We start from the raw sequence: 17000 nt of genomic DNA, 5'->3' as shown, positions 1-17000 counted from the left end.
TGGGCGGGGCCGACTCTGAGAGGGACTCGGAGACAGGCTGCCGGGCCGTAGGAGCGGGACGGGGGCGTGGCCTGCCTCTAGAGTGGCTGGCGATTGGCTGTCGGAAGGAGGCGGGGCTCAGAGAAACCGAGGGCGGGGCCAACTCTGAGAGGGACTCGGAGAGAGGCTGCCGGGGCGTAGGGGCGGGACTCGGGGCGGGGCCTGCCTCTAGAGGGGCTGGCGATTGGCTGTGGGAAAGGAGGCGTGGCTCAGCGAACCGGGGCGTGGCTAGAGGGGCGTGGCTAGCGAGGCCACGGGGACGGGGCGGGAGGGAGGACGTGGCCGGCTTTGAGAGGGCTAGGGGGCCGCGGGGCGCAAGTTGCGGGCGTGGCCGTGCTCGCTGCGGGGCCGGGAGCGTGTGACCGACTGCCGGGGGCGGGACGACCCGTCCCAGTCCCGTGACGGCCGTCGGGGCGTACCGAGCATCGGCGCCATGGAGGCCTGGGACGAGCGCGCGGTGCGGGAGCGGCTGCGGTGCGCGGGCCAGGAGCACCTGCTGCGCTTCTGCGCCGACTTGGCGCCGGGACCCCGCGCCGCGCTGCTGGCCGAGCTGGGCCCGTTGGAGCCCGACGTGCTGCGCGAGCACTGCCGGCGAGCAGCCGCCGCGCACGGGCGACCCTCGGGGCCCGGGCCCGACCTGGCCGCGCGTCTGCAGCCGCTGCCCCCCGATCGCCTGGGCAGCGCCACCCGCTGCCACCCCGACACGAGGCGGCGCTGGGAGGAGGAAGGTAGGCTCCTGGAAGAAGCCGCTTCCACCCTGCGCGGGTTCGAGACCCGCCTCTGGGCCCAACTCGCCCCAGGGTCCCGCTGAGCAACTGGACTTGCGGGACCAGCCAAGGGGGAGGGTGTGGTGGCGGTGCAGAGGGCCCCAAGGAGGGCTCCAAGGGCACTTGCAGCCCGGGGACAGAGAGAGAGGCCTTCGACCCTGTTTCCGGCCTCTGGGCTAGCCTGGGGGGCCCTGTCCCCTGCTGGCTCCTTTGCGGTGTCTGGCAGGGGTCTTACCCAGCTTGCAAAAAGAGTGCAAGAGGGTGGCAGGTCCCTCTTGCCAGCCTCACACTCTGCTCCTCCAGGTCTTCACCAGATCGCCCTGGGCAAGGTGGCCGTCCTTCTCCTGGCTGGTGGGCAGGGCACGCGACTGGGCGTGCCTTACCCCAAGGGCATGTACCAGGTGGGGCTGCCCAGCCAGAAGAGCCTGTACAGCTGCAGGCCGAGAGGATCCGGGGGTGCAGCAGTTGCTGGCGAGCGCTTCGGGACACGCTGCATCGTGCCATGGTGCGTCCTCTGGGCACCAGAGACCCCTCTCCAAGAGACCAGCTTTGCCCACCCCACCACCCTGCTGTAGGCTCCTATCCTAGCCCGAGCCCAGCCTCCCTCCCTTCACAGGTACATCATGACCAGTGAGTTCACACTGGAACCCACCGCCAAGTTCTTCCAGGAGCACGACTTCTTCCACCTGGACCCCGCCAATGTGGTCATGTTTGAGCAGCGCATGCTGCCCGCTGTGACTTTCGATGGCAGGGCCATCCTGGAGCGGAAGGACAAGGTCGCCATGGCACCAGGTATAACCCAGCCCAGCCAATTGAGGATGCCCTCCTTGCCCAGGTGTGGTGCAAGACTGGGCTCAAAAGCCTGTCCAGGGCAGCTGGTGTGGAAGGCCCTGGGTTCAGGCTCTGAAAGAAAAAAAAAAGGATTGTGAGGTTGAGCTGATAAGTGTGGAGGGCTTTTGCCTTGATGTGGCTAACCAGAGTTCAGTCCCTAGCATCCCATATGGACCCCCAAGCTTGCTAGGAATGATTTATGAGTGCAGAGTCAGGAGCAACCCCTGAGTGCCGCTGGATGCGACCCAAAACCAATGGGAAAAAAAAAGGGATTGTGTGGGCTGGAGTGATATAGCACAGCAGGGAGGGCATTTACCTTGCAAGCAGCTGCCCCAGGTTCAATCCCCAGAGTGACCACTAGGTGACAGTCTCGACATGCACGGCCCCTCCCTGCCCTGCCTCTGTGGCCTCCAGCCCGTGTACCAGCTTGTCACCCCCTTCCTCTGCAGATGGCAACGGTGGCCTGTACTGTGCGCTGGCGGACCACCAGATCCTGGAGGACATGGAGCAACGTGGGGTAGAGTTTGTGCACGTCTACTGCGTGGACAACATCCTGGTGCGGCTGCCCGACCCACTCTTCATTGGCTTCTGCGTGTGCCAGGGCTCAGACTGTGGCACCAAGGTGGGTTGGACGCTCCTTGACCGCTGCCTCTGCACCCTGGAGCCACACCTTGGCCCGCTGCCCAGCCTGTGCCTGGTGGCTGCAGGTGGTGGAGAAGGCGTATCCCGAGGAGCCCGTAGGTGTGGTGTGCCAGGTGGATGGTGTGCCCCAGGTGGTGGAGTACAACGAAATGGACCCCGAGACCGTGCAACTGCGGGCTCCCAGCGGGGCCCTGCTCTTCAGTGCAGGCAACATCTGCAACCACTTCTTCACCAGGGCCTTCCTCCGGAGGGTCACCAGGTGTGCATGGTGGACCCAGCCACCTGGCTGGGGCTGGGGGTGAGGGTTGCCTGTGCCCAGGCCATTCCCTGCAGGCTGGGCCATCCCCTCCCTCTCCCACCGTGCAGCGAGTACGAGCCCCTGCTGCAACCGCATGTGGCCGTGAAGAAGGTCCCATATGTGGACGAGGAGGGGAACTCCGTCACACCGAAGGCTCCGAACGGGATCAAGATGGAGAAGTTTGTGTTTGACGTCTTCCCATTTGCCAAGTGCGTGTGCGTCTTCTCTCCCCACTTGCTACTGGGTTGGGGCAGGGGTGCTGAAAGTGGCAGAGAAGCAAAGGGTACTGTACTGTGGGGTGCTAAATTCCTCTGCTGAGGGCACATCCTTCCTCTTCAGTACCCTCATATCTGCCACTGGCATCTGGGAACTATTCGTGGGTTTGGCTCTCCTGGGATGCAGGCTCTGGGGCTGGCTGTGGTGTGTATGTATGTGTGAAGATTGTGGGTCACCTTGGGTCTCAGAAACAGAGACCCAGCTAAGGTGCAGGTCCCCTGCCTGCTGCTTTTGCCAGGAGGCCTGAGAACCCATGTCAGCCGCTGCACCTTGGCCAGACGTGACTCTCAGCCTCTCCCTGCTAGGAACTTCGTAGCCTTTGAGGTGCCACGGGAGGAGGAGTTCTCTCCGCTGAAGAACGGAGACTTGGCGGCCAGGGACTCCCCCACCACAGCCCGACAGGCCTTGCTCTGGCAGCACTACCGCTGGGCCGTGCAGGCTGGGGCCCGCTTCCTCAATATAAATGGGGTCCTGCTCCCGGATCAACCGCCCAGGTGAGTGGTCTGGGGACATCCTGGTGGGACCATGAGTGTCCCTGAAACCAGGTGCTGGCCTGAATTTCTGAGAACCGCCATGCCAGGTACAGAGAGGAAAGTGGTAGGAGACGGTCCAAGTACATCTGAGGGAAGCCCAGGCTCTAGCCCTGGCTGGCTGTCCTCCAGCACAGTAGCTTCAAATGCTGCTTTCTGTTTTGGTTCTGAGACCACGCCCAGTGGCGCTCAGGGATTACTCCTGGTTCTATAGGATCACTCCTGGCAGGCTCGGGCACCATATGAGATGCTGGGGATTGAATCTGGGTTGTCACTGTGCGAAATAAATGCCTTCCCAGATGAGTTATTGCTCTGACCCTGCCCTGAGCCACAGGCTGCTCCCAGAGCTCCAGCAGAGCTGACAGAGATAGACAGTGAATCCTGCTGTTGTCCAACACCCAATGGCCCACACCAGGCCTGTCAGAAATGGGGGTTCCTCAGAGAGGTTGGTTGAGGAAGGGCTCTGGGGTGACTCCCAGGCCCACTAACCATGAGTTGTGCACACAGCCTGCCTGACCAAGGGGAGCCACCTGCTGTCTGTGAGATCTCCCCATTGGTGTCCTGCTTTGGAGAGGTCAGTGCCCAGAGGTGGCCTGTGCTCAAGGGGCTGCTCTCCATTCCTGTAGGGGACTTGTGAGCTCTGGGGGGGGTATGGAATGTTGGGGGGCAGATCCAGGGTTGGGATGCTTCTGGGGGCTGTGGGAACTGGTCACTACCCTGGGGCCTCTGTCTATGCAGGGACTGGAGGAGTACCTGCGAGGGCGTGAATTCCAGACCCCGCTCCTCCTGGATGAGAAGGAAGCCAGGGCCCTGCACCCGTGACCAGCTGCTTGCTCCAGATACAGGATGCAGGACCGCTTCCTCCCGGACCAAGGACAGGCCCCTTCTTGGCAGCTGCACTGGCTAACATGACACGGGCTGTCCTGAGGTCCATAACCCACACCCCAGACGCTGGTTCTCGGGCTTCAGTCTTATGTGGCCTGTCCCAGGGCTGGAGCCTCCCCAGCTAGCAGCAGGCCCTGGACTGGGGCCTCCTGAGCACGTGCCCTAGGATTTAGCCCCTGGCAGCTCATTTCAGTGAGATTCAGGCCCATTGGCCTGGCCTCTACATTTCACTGTCTCAAGGCCTCTGAAGAGATAGGTTTCCTCCTGCAGGGCCTTCAGACATGGCTTCCTCCTTCCTCTCCCTCGGCCTGGGGTGGAACAGGAGGGTTTGTAGGGCTTGTGGGGCTGGTGTGGCCCACTGCTCTTGAGGGCACTCTGTAGACACAGCCCCAACACCTCCATTACTAACCAACCAGCCGTCTCCTCATCCGGGGTCTAGTCCAGTCCAGGAACGCTGGCTGGGGAACCCAGCTGTCCACTTTCTCCTGATGACCACATACCACCCGGAACCAGACCCCACTCTGTGTCTGTGGTCTGTACCTCCACCCCCAGCCCTGCTACGACCTTCCTCCCCTACCTCCAGCCCTTGTGGGGCTTTTGAAAACTCAATATTGAAGAGGGCTAAGTCACAGAACGTGAACCGGGGGTTCCCAATAAACAGGTGCTCTGACATCTGGTCTGCAGTGTTCTGTTTCAGCATCATGGTCTAGTGTGTCTGTGCATCGGTTATGTTGTGCCCCATTTTGTGGGCCAGCACTCTTATACATTCTCTAATGCAGTAGGGTGGGGGTCACGTGTGTCTCTAGGTTTAAACTTTGTTGGGCCTTGGAGGTGCCCAGCCTCCCCCACGACCCACAGCCACCTACCCTGACACTCAGGGACTCTGCCTTGCCTGACCATAGCACTCGGTCTGGCCCAGACTCCTCACCTGTGTCTGACAGCTGGTGACCCTGGGCCCCAGCACAGGGAGCCCCACAAAGGCAGGCAGGGAAGGCGGGAATAGATTCAGATGAAGAGGATGTTGAGCAGGCCACTCTAATGAGGTAGAGCTGCGGGAAAACAGCAGCTTGGTTGGTGAGGGAGGGGACACTGGTATGAAAGCACCTGGGAAGCAACAGCGCTGCAGACAAGGGCTGCAGGGATGAAACGGCTCAGAGTGCAACGAAGACCCGGGCTCTGAGGTTGGCCTGCAGTCCACTGGAATTCCAACAAGCTGCGCCCGCACACGGCCACGACCTCCTGCCTGCATGCCAACCCTCGCAGAGCTAACTCCTCCCTAACTGCTAACTACAAGACCCAAGGATTTCCTGGGACGCAGCAGACGCCCCCCTAAGGGGAGAGGGTACTGGACGTTCCTGCTGCTCCAGGATGTGAGCCTGTGGATACCCGGTTCATAGCTCCCAGTTGCAGCTTTTGGGTGGTGGTGGTGGGGGTTTTGGGAGCGCTCAAAGGTTTCTCCTAGCTCAACGCTCAGAAATCGCCTCTGGCAGGCTCAAGTCGGGGTACCATATGGGATGTCGGAATTCGAACCACCGGCCTTGTGCAAACAAAGCAAACGTCCAATCTCCTTGCTATCTCTCCGGCCCCAGCTCAGTTGCAGCGCTTAGCTGACCCGCGCAGGCGCAGAAACTCGGACGAATTGGGCTGGGGGGGGCGGGTGAAACAGGCCCACCCGCCGAGCGCGTGACCCGGAGTGCGCAGACGCAGAGCAGCCTGGCGCTACATGCCAGCGCACCGAAGTTGTGAGCGCGGCGCGCGGGCGCGGGCTGAATTCAGAGGTCGCGGCGCAGGCGCACTCGGGGCGTGCGCGGTGCGATGGGCGTGGTATGGCCGGAGCGGCGATGTCGGCGCTGCGGGGTCGGGCTGGTTCTCCCCGCCGGGGCTTTCGTCTCGGCCCGAGCTCCTGACGCCGCCGTTGCGAGGCGTGGCGCGAGTCATGTATCATCTGCCGGCCGCGCCGGAGCCGCGCCGAGACTTCATCTCGGTGACGCTGAGCCTCGGCCAGAGCGATGACGGCAGCAAACGCCGGCGGACGCGCTCCTGCTGGCGGGTGAGCGGAGGCAGCTGCAGCCAGGCCCGGCCCGGAGCCTGTCGCGGGGACCCCCGGATCCTGGGGGGAGCCGGGTGGGGTCGCATTGGCCGCAAGAGCCGGCCTGTGGACGGCAAACGCAGGCAGGCCCCAGGCGGGGATCTGGGGGTGCAGCGCTGACACCCCCACCCGACCCCACGCGGGCAGAAGCAGCCCAGGGTAGACAGGACCCAGACCTGCGGGTCTGCCAAGGCCGGGCCGGGTGCATGGGCTGCCTGACGTGCCCGTGTGGGCGAGACGCGGCCTGACAGCAATGCCTGCATCCCCCGCACACCTAATACTATGAGCCTTGTTTCTCTCCTTCCTGCCTTAGAAATGGAAGCAACTGTCCAGGCTACAGCGGAACGTCATCCTGCTGCTCTCGGGCTTCTTGCTGCTCTGCGGCCTCCTGTCCTACGTCAACACGACCGAGCAGTGGAAAGGTACTGGCCATATGTGTGTGTCGGGTGTGCCTGCATGCCACAAACGGAAGGTGGGCATTGCAGCCAGCTAGCTGGCCCAGCCACTGCGCCCAGGCTGTTCTTGGATACAGCCATGCCCACTCACAGTGAAGGCCGCAATCCTGGGTGCTCCAGACTTGTGAGCTGCCATCTGAGTGCAACTTTGTCCCGGGGGCCTGACTTGGACTTCCCATGGGCTGCCAGACTTGCCATGGGAAGTAGCAGCAGCAGGCATAAGCCTTTACCAGTGATGCTGCCGGTAGCGTGGCCTAAGGAACACCCCTAGTAGCTACCGATGGGGCTCAGGAGGGTTTTGTGCTTTTTGCAGTCCCCAACAGCTTCGGGCTTATGATGTTAGCGAGCTGGGGACAGAAACCCTAAGAGTCATTCGCTGGCCTCTTCCTGTCTTACTGTGGAAAGCTGTCCCGCAGGATGTGCCCAGCAGGACAGCCACCAACCTAACTCCTGGGGGTACACTCATCAGCCTACAGGCCAGGGTAAGGGCTGCTGTGGAAACTCGCAGCCCAGGAGCCCTAACCTAGACTTTTCTTTAGTTCTCACTGTGAGGTCCACGGAGGAGCAGAGGATGAAGCCAGTCATTGCCCCTGTGCTGCTAGCTCCGAAAGCGGCACGAGCTGACACGGAGCACATGGTTCCCCTGGTAGGTCTCTGCCGAATGCTGCTGCTGCCTGCAGCCTGTCTGCTTCTTTTCCAGTGGTGCTAGGTATGGCCCAGCACGGTGGACTCTGGGAGGGACTGTCCCCTCCTTGCTGTGTGAAAGCCCCCAGCATGGGACTGGTCATCAGGAAGGAGACAGTGTCCCTGCCCACAACAGGAGCCTGGGAGAGTGGTGTTCCCAGGAGAGTGGCTGCTTGGGTTAGGCTTTGGGCAGGTCTCCCAGGGAAGCTCGGGGTCCAAGGGACACATATGGGAAGGCCCAGGGAGGTCTGAGAGGGTACCAGAGCAAACCAGGGTGTGGTTGGCGCTTCCCTGGGAAACCCTAAGTTCCATTTGGGATTTTTGGGATTGATCCCAACCTGGGGAGCACCTAGGCAGTGGGTGTGGGGTGTCCAGCCCAAGAAGGGGGCTGAGGTGGGAGGAGACCAGGCAATTGGGTGAGCAGAGGGTGTAGGCACCACCAGGGAGGGCACATGAGACCGCAGACATGGGCTCCCAGGGCTGGTGGGTGTTCCCTGGACCTGCACCAGATGCGGTGTGGGTGGGATGTTGGAGGCGAGAATGGACAGAAAACCTGGGTCCTAAGATAGGTCTGATGGGCCCTGTCAGCCCTGCCCTGGGTCAGAGGCCAAGTAACCTGGCAGTCGTGGGAGCACTGTGGGAGGAGGCACCATGGGGGGAAATAGCTGCGAGGCCAGGGCTGGTTTCCATGAGCGACTCTTATCTGAACAGAAGTCTCAGAGGAACGTGCGACGGGGCCCTCCCAACCTGCAGATTCGAGCTCCCGACAGGTGGCCTGGGCCAGTGTCCAGGAGGCCTGGAACCGGCCAAAGGGCAGAGGCTGTAGTTGTTGCAGGCCAGGAAGACTCGGTGCAGAGGACACACAGGTATTGACCAGCGGCACGCAAGGACCGTGACCTGAGGCTGGCACTGGGCATGTTTCCTGCAAGAGGAAGGCGGGCAGGCTGGGTCTGCACTGGGTGGGAACTGTCCCAGGGACCCTGCTGCGGTGGGAGGCCGGGTGCCATCTCTGCCCACAGCCAGCCCATGGGACATTCTTTTCTCCTCAGCTGGAAGGGCGCCGAGCCTGAGCCTGGCACTGGACGGCCTTCCAGGAGTACGAGGGCCTCCCAGCTGCCCCCCTCCAAGGCCAGGGGGATCCCCAGTCCTGCAGGTAAGACCTATCTGCTCTCTGGATATCCCACATACAGGAGCGACTGTCTTGTGCTGTGGGTGATGCTGGTCTCTGGGGCTCCCCATCCCCCCAGAATAGCAGTCTGGACCCAGCAACCACGAGTGTGTGGTCCAGACTGGGTTCTGTAAGAGAGTGCGGACTCTGTCCCTCTTCTCCCTGGAGCCAAGGTCCGAGGGCCCAGGGCCAAGTGCTGCCCCTGTGGGTTAGGCCAAGGGCAGCTGAATTGGTCAAGGGGTTGAGGCTGCCTGGCGCAGGGCCTCTGCCGCAGGCATGTCGGGTGCAGGCCTGTGGTGATGCTCCTTGGTGCCGGGAGCTTCCATAGGCAGGCCTGGGCCTGGTGTCCCGTGGACCCTTCCTGGTAGTGCCCCATGGCACGGACCCGTCTGGGCTGTCTCTAGGCCTGCTCCCCAGGCTCACCTCCCGTTTTCTCCTTCAGGCACTCGAAATGAGCGGCAGCAGGCCGTGGTGGACACCTTCCGCCATGCCTGGGAGGGCTACCGCACATTCGCCTGGGGCCACGACGAGCTCAAGCCTGTGTCCAGGTCCTTCAACGAGTGGTTTGGCCTCGGCCTCACACTCGTCGACGCCCTGGACACCCTGTGGATTCTGGGTCTCGGGAAAGGTATTGCTGCTCGTTCCTGGCTCGTATGCTCTGCTGCCCACAGGGCTGCATGCTGCTGCAGCCCCTCTCACTTTCCCTTCCACCACCTGGCTGGGCTTCTGAGGTGGGACAAGACCTGTGAGAGCCTGGGTCCCTGATGTTCCCTTTCCCCACCTGGGTGTGGACACTGAGTGAAGTTCTGCCTCCACATTGATTCATGAGAGGGTTCAGTGAGCCCTTGGCTACATCTCTTCCCACTGGGAAGTGTGAAGTCTATTCTACTGTATGTGGGTTTGAACTGTGTGAGCAGTGGTTGGTGACAACAGCAGGCACTATTTTCAGGGGCACTGGGCTCTAAAGTCATTTTGCTCTGTGTTGCAGAGTTTGCAGAAGCTCGGGAGTGGGTGTCCAGGGAGCTACACTTTGATAAGGACGTGGATGTCAACCTGTTTGAGAGCACGATCCGTATCCTGGGGGGGCTGCTCAGTGCCTACCACCTGTCTGGGGACCCCCTCTTCCTGCTCAAGGCGGTGAGCGGCTTGGCAGGCGCGGTGGTAATGACTGGGTGGGTAAACTATGTGGGTGCTCATGGGTGCAGCTTTCCTGTGCTTGTTGTCCTTTGGTCAGTGCTGCTGTCACCAACCCCATCTGGCAGTGGCTCAGCATGACCTGGGGTGTTGGTGCTCATGGTTTGGGGTCCTGGCCTGCACCTGCACACTGACACAGCAGTTGTGGGCGAGAGGCCCCTGGCCAGTTCATGGACAGGCTGGTTCATGCCTTGTGTCCTGTGTCAGGAGGATTTGGGGAATCGTCTCATGCCTGCATTCAAGACTCCATCCAGCATCCCATACTCGGATGTCAACCTCGGCACTGGAGTGGCGCACCCGCCAGTCTGGACGTCGGATAGTACTGTGGCTGAGGTGACGAGTATCCAGCTGGAGTTCCGGGAGCTTTCTCGCCTCACAGGCAACAGCAAGTACCAGGTGTGCAGGTGGGCCCAGCATGTCTACCAGCTCTCGTGTGCAGCAGTCTGCACTTCTATTTTATGACTAATGGGGCAGGGGGGCTGTGCTGCCTGCCGCTGCCCCTTGGATGCCCTGGATGTTGGAGTCACTGGGTCACATGGGCCGCTGCCCCATGGATGCCTCTGCATGTTGGAGTCACTGGGTCTGTCACATGCCAGTCCCTCTCTTAAGATTGGACCTTGAACTCCTCGCAGGGAGTACCTGCTTTTCTCTGTAAGCTCCAGAGCAAGGCTCCTGCCCCTGCATCCTAGGTCCCACTCAGTCCTCAAACTGGAACCAATGTCCCTTTCCCCAGGGACACAATGGGATGTGGTTTGGGCCAGCAGAGGCTACATTCTCAGCATTGTGCTGTGCCACAAAGGCCACTCTTGGAGCTGAGAGCAGAGCGCCCACACTGGGGGATGAAGTTGGGGTTCCTGGCTTTGACTGCCCATCACTTGCCCTGTTTTTGCCCCAGGAGGCTGCAGAGAAGGTGACACGGCATGTGCACGCACTATCGGGGAAGAAGGACGGGCTGGTACCCATGTTCATCAACACACACAGTGGACTCTTCACCCATCTGGGTGTCTTCACCCTGGGCGCCAGGGCCGACAGCTACTATGAGTACCTGCTCAAGCAGTGGGTGCAGGGCGGGAAGAAGGAGACACAGTGAGGCCCTGTTTTTCAGCACACAGGAGGAGGGAGTTGGGGGTGCTCTCTGCCTGCACCCCAACCTGGTACTATCCCCTAGGTTACGGGATGATTACCTGGAAGCTGTGGAGGGCATCCGGAAGCACCTGCTTCGCAGATCAGCGCCCATGAATCTCAGCTTTGTGGGAGAGCTTAACCACGGGCGCTTCAGCAACAAGATGGTGAGTGTGCGCAGGCGTGGGATATGGGGAGGACAGGACCTGTGCCTTGCAGGCTGCTGCACCAGCCCCCTTCAGGTCTCCAACCAAGCTCCCTGGGCTCTGGGGAACTGTATCCATCCTCCAACCCTCACAAGGCCCTCTGTTTCAGGACCACCTGGTGTGCTTCCTGCCAGGAACGCTGGCACTTGGTGCCCACCACGGCCTGCCTGCCGAGCACATGGAGCTGGCGCGGGCGCTCATGGAGACCTGTTACCAGATGAACCGGCAGATGGAGACGGGGCTGAGCCCTGAGATCGTGCACTTCAACTTGTACCCGCAGAAGTTCCAGAAGGACGTGAGCGTGAAGGTGAGGCGGGTGGGATGGCCCCGCTGGGCCACTAGACCTGCGCAGCCCCCCTGAGCCTTTGCCCCCACAGGTGGGCGACCGGCACAACCTTCTGCGACCCGAGACGGTGGAGTCACTCTTCTACCTTTACCACCTCACCAAGGACCGCAAGTACCAGGACTGGGGCTGGGAGCTCCTACGCAGCTTCAACACCTACACACGGGTGAGCAGCCCCACTGGCATTTAAGGAGCCTGCCCTAGTCCAGATGTGGAGTCCCAGTGTGCTTGGCCTGCTGGGACCTCATCCTCTGCCGTACCCAACTCATTCAATCCCTGCTGCCACAATGTCCTTGCCGGGTAGCCCTGCCCTCCTTGGGGGAAGTGCCCAGGCCCGGGCATGACACACACCCTGGGCTCTCTTGCAGGTGACTTCAGGTGGTTTCTCTTCCATCAAGAATGTCCAGGATCCAAAAAACCCACAGCCCCTAGACAAGATGGAGAGCTTTTTCCTGGGGGAGACGCTCAAATACCTGTATCTGCTCTTCTCTGACCAGCTGGGCCCACTCAGCCTAGATACCTACGTGTTCAACACCGAGGCGCACCCCCTGCCTATCTGGACCCCCACCTAGGGTGGCTGCAACTGCGTGGGTACAGCCCAGGCTCTGACCTGCACTGGGGTGGGCCAATGGCTTCCAAAAGCTGACCTGGCAGCTGTTGGGCACCGTCCCATGCATCTGAAGTCCCTGGAAAAGCTGCAAGCCTAGAGCCAATCACATCTCTTGGGCCCCATACCTAGGTCTGCACCCCTAACTCTGTTACCTGGGTCTGCGCCCTAACTCCGTCTGTTACCTGGGTCTGCGCCCTAACTCAGTCTGTTACCTGGGTCTGCGCCCTAACTCAGTCTGTTACCTGGGTCTGCACCCTAACTCAGTCTGTTACCTGGGTCAGCGCCCTAACTTCGTCTGTTACCAGGATCCTTGTGCCTGCAGCCCCAGCACCCGTTGGACAGTGTGGGCTCATCTCACCCTCCCTGCCTTCCCTCCACTGATGGGGCAGTTAGCTGGGACTTGACACAGGAACTTGGGTAGACCCCTGGTGCCACTGTCCGCTCCAGCTATGCAGTGGACGTGCCCTGTGTGCTCAGGGCCTGGCCCTCAGCAATACTGCAATTCACTCGTTCCCCCCTCAGGGAGACCCGGCTGCAAGACTCAGCCTAATGTACCTCTGTCTGGCGCTTCTTTCCGGAGGGTTCCTGGCCCTGAGAGTCAGAGCTGAAGTGCGGCAGAGGTAGCCCAGGGCCTGAGTGCATCTCAGGTGACCTGCTGTTCTGTCCTCACTGGGCACCTGAGCAGCAGTGCCAGTGTCAGGGTGGCCAAATGCTTGGCTGTGCTCAGTACAAGGTGAGACAGAACAAACATGTCCCCCTCCCCATCCCCGTGGACAGTGCAGCTGCATCCACAGCAGGTGTTGGGGCCTTGGAGGGACAGTGTACAATGCTCCAGTGACCTCTCCCATCCCCCCATTTCAGGAACAGCAGGAAGCAGTTTGCCCTGTTTTTATTAAAAAGACTCAGCCTAGCTGGCTGCTTGTGGCCTGGTTCTGCCTTGGCTCTGCCTTTCTCTGTTCCACTCATGACCTCTTGCGGATCTTCTGGGCTTCCTGTACCCATTGGTGGATGAGGGTGGCCTCCATCTTGCGTGCTTCTCGAACAGACGCTGGGTCTTGCGAGTGCGTTCCCCTGAGGATCAGCAAGGGGCAGAGGCTTGGGGTCAGACCATTGCTAGGGCCTACCTCCTCCCACAGCATATCCTGGCCAGGCCGCACCTGAGGTCCAGGTGATGAGCTCCACCCTGGATGTTGATGGCCACGAGCGACAGACTAAGGTTCCTCAGGACCTGCCACCAAGTACACACTAGTTAGCCTTGTGGTGTGGCGGCCAGTTCTGTTGTGCCCTGTGATTGGGCTACTCCTGTTCCCTGCACTCACCCCGCCCCGTGCCCAGGGGTCCAGGTCACCGTTGGAGAAGATGATGTTGCTGGCAGCTTTGAGATCTGCAAAGGTCATAGCGGGGGGTTGGGCAATGAGGGTGGTATCCCTGGCCTCTGTCCAGCCTCCCCCACTGTCCTCTGTCCAGCCTCACCAGCACCCCAAAAGTTGGTGCGGAGCCAGTCGGGCCTGGGACGCACGCCCCATTTGTGCTCGCAGTAGTGGCGCCGCAGTGGTTCTGTGAAGAGCAGTGCTGGGAAGAAGTCACTTTCATTGTTACTGGAGAACACGAGGTTGATCTCAGTGCAGGCCTGTGGGCAGTTCCCTGGTCAGCCCCAGGGATGCAGGCACCACACACGCTTCCCTGGCCCCCAGCCCAGTTTCCCTGTACCTGGTAGTCCCAGGCCTGGGCGTCAGAACCGGTGCCACAGCCAGTGGGGTCAGCACAGGCCTGGTACTGCTCATAGATGTCATAGCAGGGCTCCCTGCCAGATGCGTTGTACACTAGCCCTGGAGACAGTAGGCCAGCCTTAAGGCACACAAACACACCCACTTTTGTAGCAAGCTCTAGAGACACCCACACCTTGCAGCACACCTCACAGCAGGTTCTGGGAACACCAGTAAGCCTTAGCACAACATGCACACTTGCAGTCCCCTAAAATAGCGTTTTTGAAGTCTGCCACTGTCCCAGCACGCCTGTGCTGTGTTCAGGGCCTACAGGGGCTCAGACTCACCCAGCAGTAAGTTGAGCCCCTCGAGGCGGTCCTGAGTGCTCAGCAGCCGCTCACAGGCGACCTGGTGAGGAAAGAGCCTCTCAGGAGCCCCTAAGGGCCATTCCCCACCCACCCAGTCAGCATCAGGCAGCCCCAGACGTTGCCACGTTGCCCACCTTCACAGGGTTGGCGGGCAGATGGCCCATGAAGTCGGTGGAGTAGGGATAATCCATCATGGCCAGCAAGGTGAAGGCGTTTCGAGCAAAGCCAAAGAGCTGGGTCAGGTGGTCTGTGCTGGACAGCAGCTGGCAAGTGCCCAAGGCATGGCTGAGCCTGTCGAAGGCTGAGAGGGGTGTGAGAGTGCTAGGGTGAAAGCAGGCGGTATGTTTAGGGGTGCGTGGGGAAGGGGGCGGCCTCCTCACCTCCGTCCTGGAACAAGTCGCTGATCTGCATGAAAGCCTCCCGCACGCCCTGGGCACACTCGGCGCACTGGGCCTCAAAGTCCTGGGCACAGAAACTGGGTGGTGGCTGCCGTGGCTAAAATGGGCCCGGGGTGGCCCGCCCGGGCCCACACTCACCGCTGAGACGTCGTGGAAGAACTGTAGCGAGTCTCCGAGGCCAGCGACCGAGAGGACGGGTGCGCTGGCCGCGAGGGCCCCGGCCACGAGGTTGGGGTACTTGATCCGCATGTAGGCGCTGAGCATCCCCCCATAGCTGGGTGGGGCAGAGCGTCAGCGGGGCGACCCCTCCCCTGCCCGCTCCGCCCCCCAGGGCAGCCCAGAGGCTCCCACCTGCCGCCGAAGGCAATGACCGGGAGGTCGGGGCAGCCCAGGTCCACGCGGAGGGCCTGGATCAGGACGGCGAAGTCGGCCAGCGCCTGCTCCACCGTCAGCAGCTCCGTGTAGCCACGCTGCGTGGAGTTCTCCCCGAAGGGCAGCGACTTGCCGTAGTAGCGCTGCGGGGGCCAGCGGGGGTCGGCCGAGCCCAGGCCTGGGGGTGCCCCCGCCCCGCCGCCAAGGCCAGGGCGCCCCGCACCCACGTGCTCTGCGAACACCACCAGGGCCTCCTCCTGCGCGGCCAGCTCCAGGATGAAGCCCGAGTTGTTGGCGAAGACCCACACGTCGCCCTCGTTGCCCGTGTAGAAGAAGACGGGGCCCTCGCCCGGGCTCCAGAACTTGTCTAGGAGAGACACCGGGGCCCCCGGTGAGGCGAGGCGAGGCGAGGCGGCGGCCGAGGGAGCCGGCAGGGCCGGGCCCGGGGCGGCGCGGCGCCTCACCCGACACCAGGAACCGCTGGCTGAACGTCCGGTTGCCGAAGCGCTCGAAGTTGAAGTGGTCCAGGAGCTGCGCGAAGTGGGCCTCGCGGAACTCGGGGTTCAGGTCGCTGTAGGCTGCGGAGGCGGAGGCGAGCTCAGCCCGGGCGCTAGGCGTGCGCGGGAGCTCAGGCCACCGTTTCGGGGTGCGTCTGGGGCGGGCGAGCGGGAGTTCAGGCCGGGGGCTAGGGGCGCAGGACGGGGCTTTGGGGTGCGCGGGAGCCCAGTTCGGGGTCTAGGGGAGCTCAGGCTGGAGTCTAGGAGTGTGCAGGAGCCCAGGGTCCAGTGCGGGCCGGGGTCTAGGGGTGAGCAGAAAGGGGCTTTGGGGTGCGCGGGAGCCCAGATCGGATCTAGGGAAGCTCAGGCCGGGGCTTTGGGGTGCGCGGGAGCCCAGGCCCGGGTCTTGGGGTACGCGGGGACTCAGGTCGGGGTGTAGGGATGCGCAGTGCGGGACTTTGGGGTGCGCGGGCGCCCAGGCCGGGGTCTAGGGGTGCGCAGGGCGGGGCTCTGGGGTGCGCGGGCGCCCCGCCCCGCCCCGGCTCACCGGTCTCCTGCAGGCCCCGCAGCGCCGGCGCCAGCAGCAGCAGCGGCAGCAGCAGCGACGGCAGCGAGGCCGAGGGCCGGGCAGCGCGGGCGCAGGCCGGGGGGCTCATGTCGCCTCTGCCGCGCGGTCACGTGGGCCGCTCCGGAGGCCGTTGTCACGTGGCCGCGGCCGTTGTCACGTGGCCCGGCGGCCGTTGGGGCCGGCCCTTCCGCTCGAGCGGTCGTCCCGGAGACGCGGGCGACGCTGCGGGGACTCCCCGCCGCCCCCAGCCTCGCCCGGCCCGGCCCACTGAGCCGCCCGGACCCCGCGCCCGGCCGGTGGCAGGACCGTGGGGCGGCCGGGGGAGGCCCCGGGGGAAGGCCCGAGGGCCGCGTGAGGCGGTGGGCGCGGGGCCCCTCGTCCCAGGGGTCGCGCCGGGCTCCGTGAGAGTCGCTGCGGGTCGCGTGAACGCCCAGAGGCCGCGCTCAGGGGCAGGCGCTGGCCTTGCTGCAGGCCCACCCGACCCGGGGAACCCTGGGCGCCTCTGAGTTGCCCGAAGCAGGAGCCACGTGGGGGGGGGCCGCTGGAAAACACCCGATCTGTCTGCTTTGTCACGAGAATTTAGTGAATTTTACTTTTGAATGACTTTTTATTTTACTTTCTAGCCTTTATTTTTATGTATTGACTTGTTTTTGGGTCACACCCGGTGACGCTCAGGGGTTACGTCTGGCTCTGCGCTCAAAAGTCGCTCCTGGCAGGCACAGAGGACCCTATGGGATGCCGGGAATCAAACCGGTCCTGGCCCGTGCAAGGCAAATGCCCTACTGCCGTGCTATCGATAGCTCCAACCCCCTATTTTTATTTATTTGGGGTGGGGCATCCAGCGGTACTCAGGGGTTACTTCTGGCTTTGAGCTCAGAAATTGCGCCTGGCAGTCTCGACGGACCATATGGTTGCCGGATACGTCCATCCTGGATTGGCTGCATGCAAGGCA

General features: G+C 62.4%; 3 protein-coding genes across 4 annotated transcripts; 2 read left to right on the top strand and 1 right to left on the bottom strand.

Annotated features, from left to right (window-relative positions):
* The first annotated feature begins 472 nt into the window (after nucleotides 1-472).
* Nucleotides 473-4340, top strand: UAP1L1 (UDP-N-acetylglucosamine pyrophosphorylase 1 like 1). Its single transcript, XM_049781632.1, has 9 exons — nucleotides 473-767; nucleotides 1110-1311; nucleotides 1423-1598; nucleotides 2087-2259; nucleotides 2345-2538; nucleotides 2646-2786; nucleotides 3159-3347; nucleotides 3891-3957; nucleotides 4122-4340. Exons 1-9 carry the CDS (start codon nucleotides 473-475, stop codon nucleotides 4203-4205), a joined length of 1521 nt encoding a protein of 506 aa, XP_049637589.1. The 3' UTR covers nucleotides 4206-4340.
* A 1747-nt stretch (nucleotides 4341-6087) lies between these two features.
* MAN1B1 (mannosidase alpha class 1B member 1) lies at nucleotides 6088-12264 on the top strand. The gene is made up of 13 exons (XM_049782563.1): nucleotides 6088-6318; nucleotides 6671-6779; nucleotides 7352-7458; nucleotides 8208-8362; nucleotides 8546-8649; nucleotides 9107-9292; nucleotides 9653-9801; nucleotides 10066-10254; nucleotides 10754-10944; nucleotides 11027-11147; nucleotides 11296-11493; nucleotides 11564-11695; nucleotides 11898-12264. The coding sequence occupies exons 1-13, from the start codon at nucleotides 6205-6207 to the stop codon at nucleotides 12099-12101; spliced, it is 1959 nt and encodes a 652-aa protein (XP_049638520.1). The 5' UTR covers nucleotides 6088-6204; the 3' UTR covers nucleotides 12102-12264.
* Nucleotides 12265-13011: 747 nt separating this feature from the next.
* Nucleotides 13012-16160, bottom strand: DPP7 (dipeptidyl peptidase 7). 2 transcript variants are annotated; one of them, XM_049782569.1, is made up of 13 exons: nucleotides 16028-16160; nucleotides 15448-15561; nucleotides 15211-15350; nucleotides 14963-15126; nucleotides 14750-14885; nucleotides 14594-14675; nucleotides 14348-14514; nucleotides 14193-14253; nucleotides 13850-13968; nucleotides 13613-13769; nucleotides 13459-13523; nucleotides 13297-13367; nucleotides 13012-13210 (listed from the first exon to the last, which is right to left on the bottom strand). In XM_049782569.1, the coding sequence occupies exons 1-13, from the start codon at nucleotides 16134-16136 to the stop codon at nucleotides 13102-13104; spliced, it is 1494 nt and encodes a 497-aa protein (XP_049638526.1). In that variant the 5' UTR covers nucleotides 16137-16160; the 3' UTR covers nucleotides 13012-13101. The 2 variants fall into 2 exon arrangements, with proteins under 2 accessions (XP_049638526.1, XP_049638527.1); XM_049782570.1 differs by lacking the exon at nucleotides 13850-13968 and having other exon boundaries at nucleotides 13613-13696.
* Nucleotides 16161-17000: the final 840 nt, after the last annotated feature.

Source organism: Suncus etruscus, chromosome 10, assembly GCF_024139225.1.
Source record: "Suncus etruscus isolate mSunEtr1 chromosome 10, mSunEtr1.pri.cur, whole genome shotgun sequence".
Classification (NCBI taxonomy): Eukaryota; Metazoa; Chordata; class Mammalia; order Eulipotyphla; family Soricidae; genus Suncus; species Suncus etruscus.
This window is presented reverse-complemented; position numbering and strand designations above follow the sequence as displayed.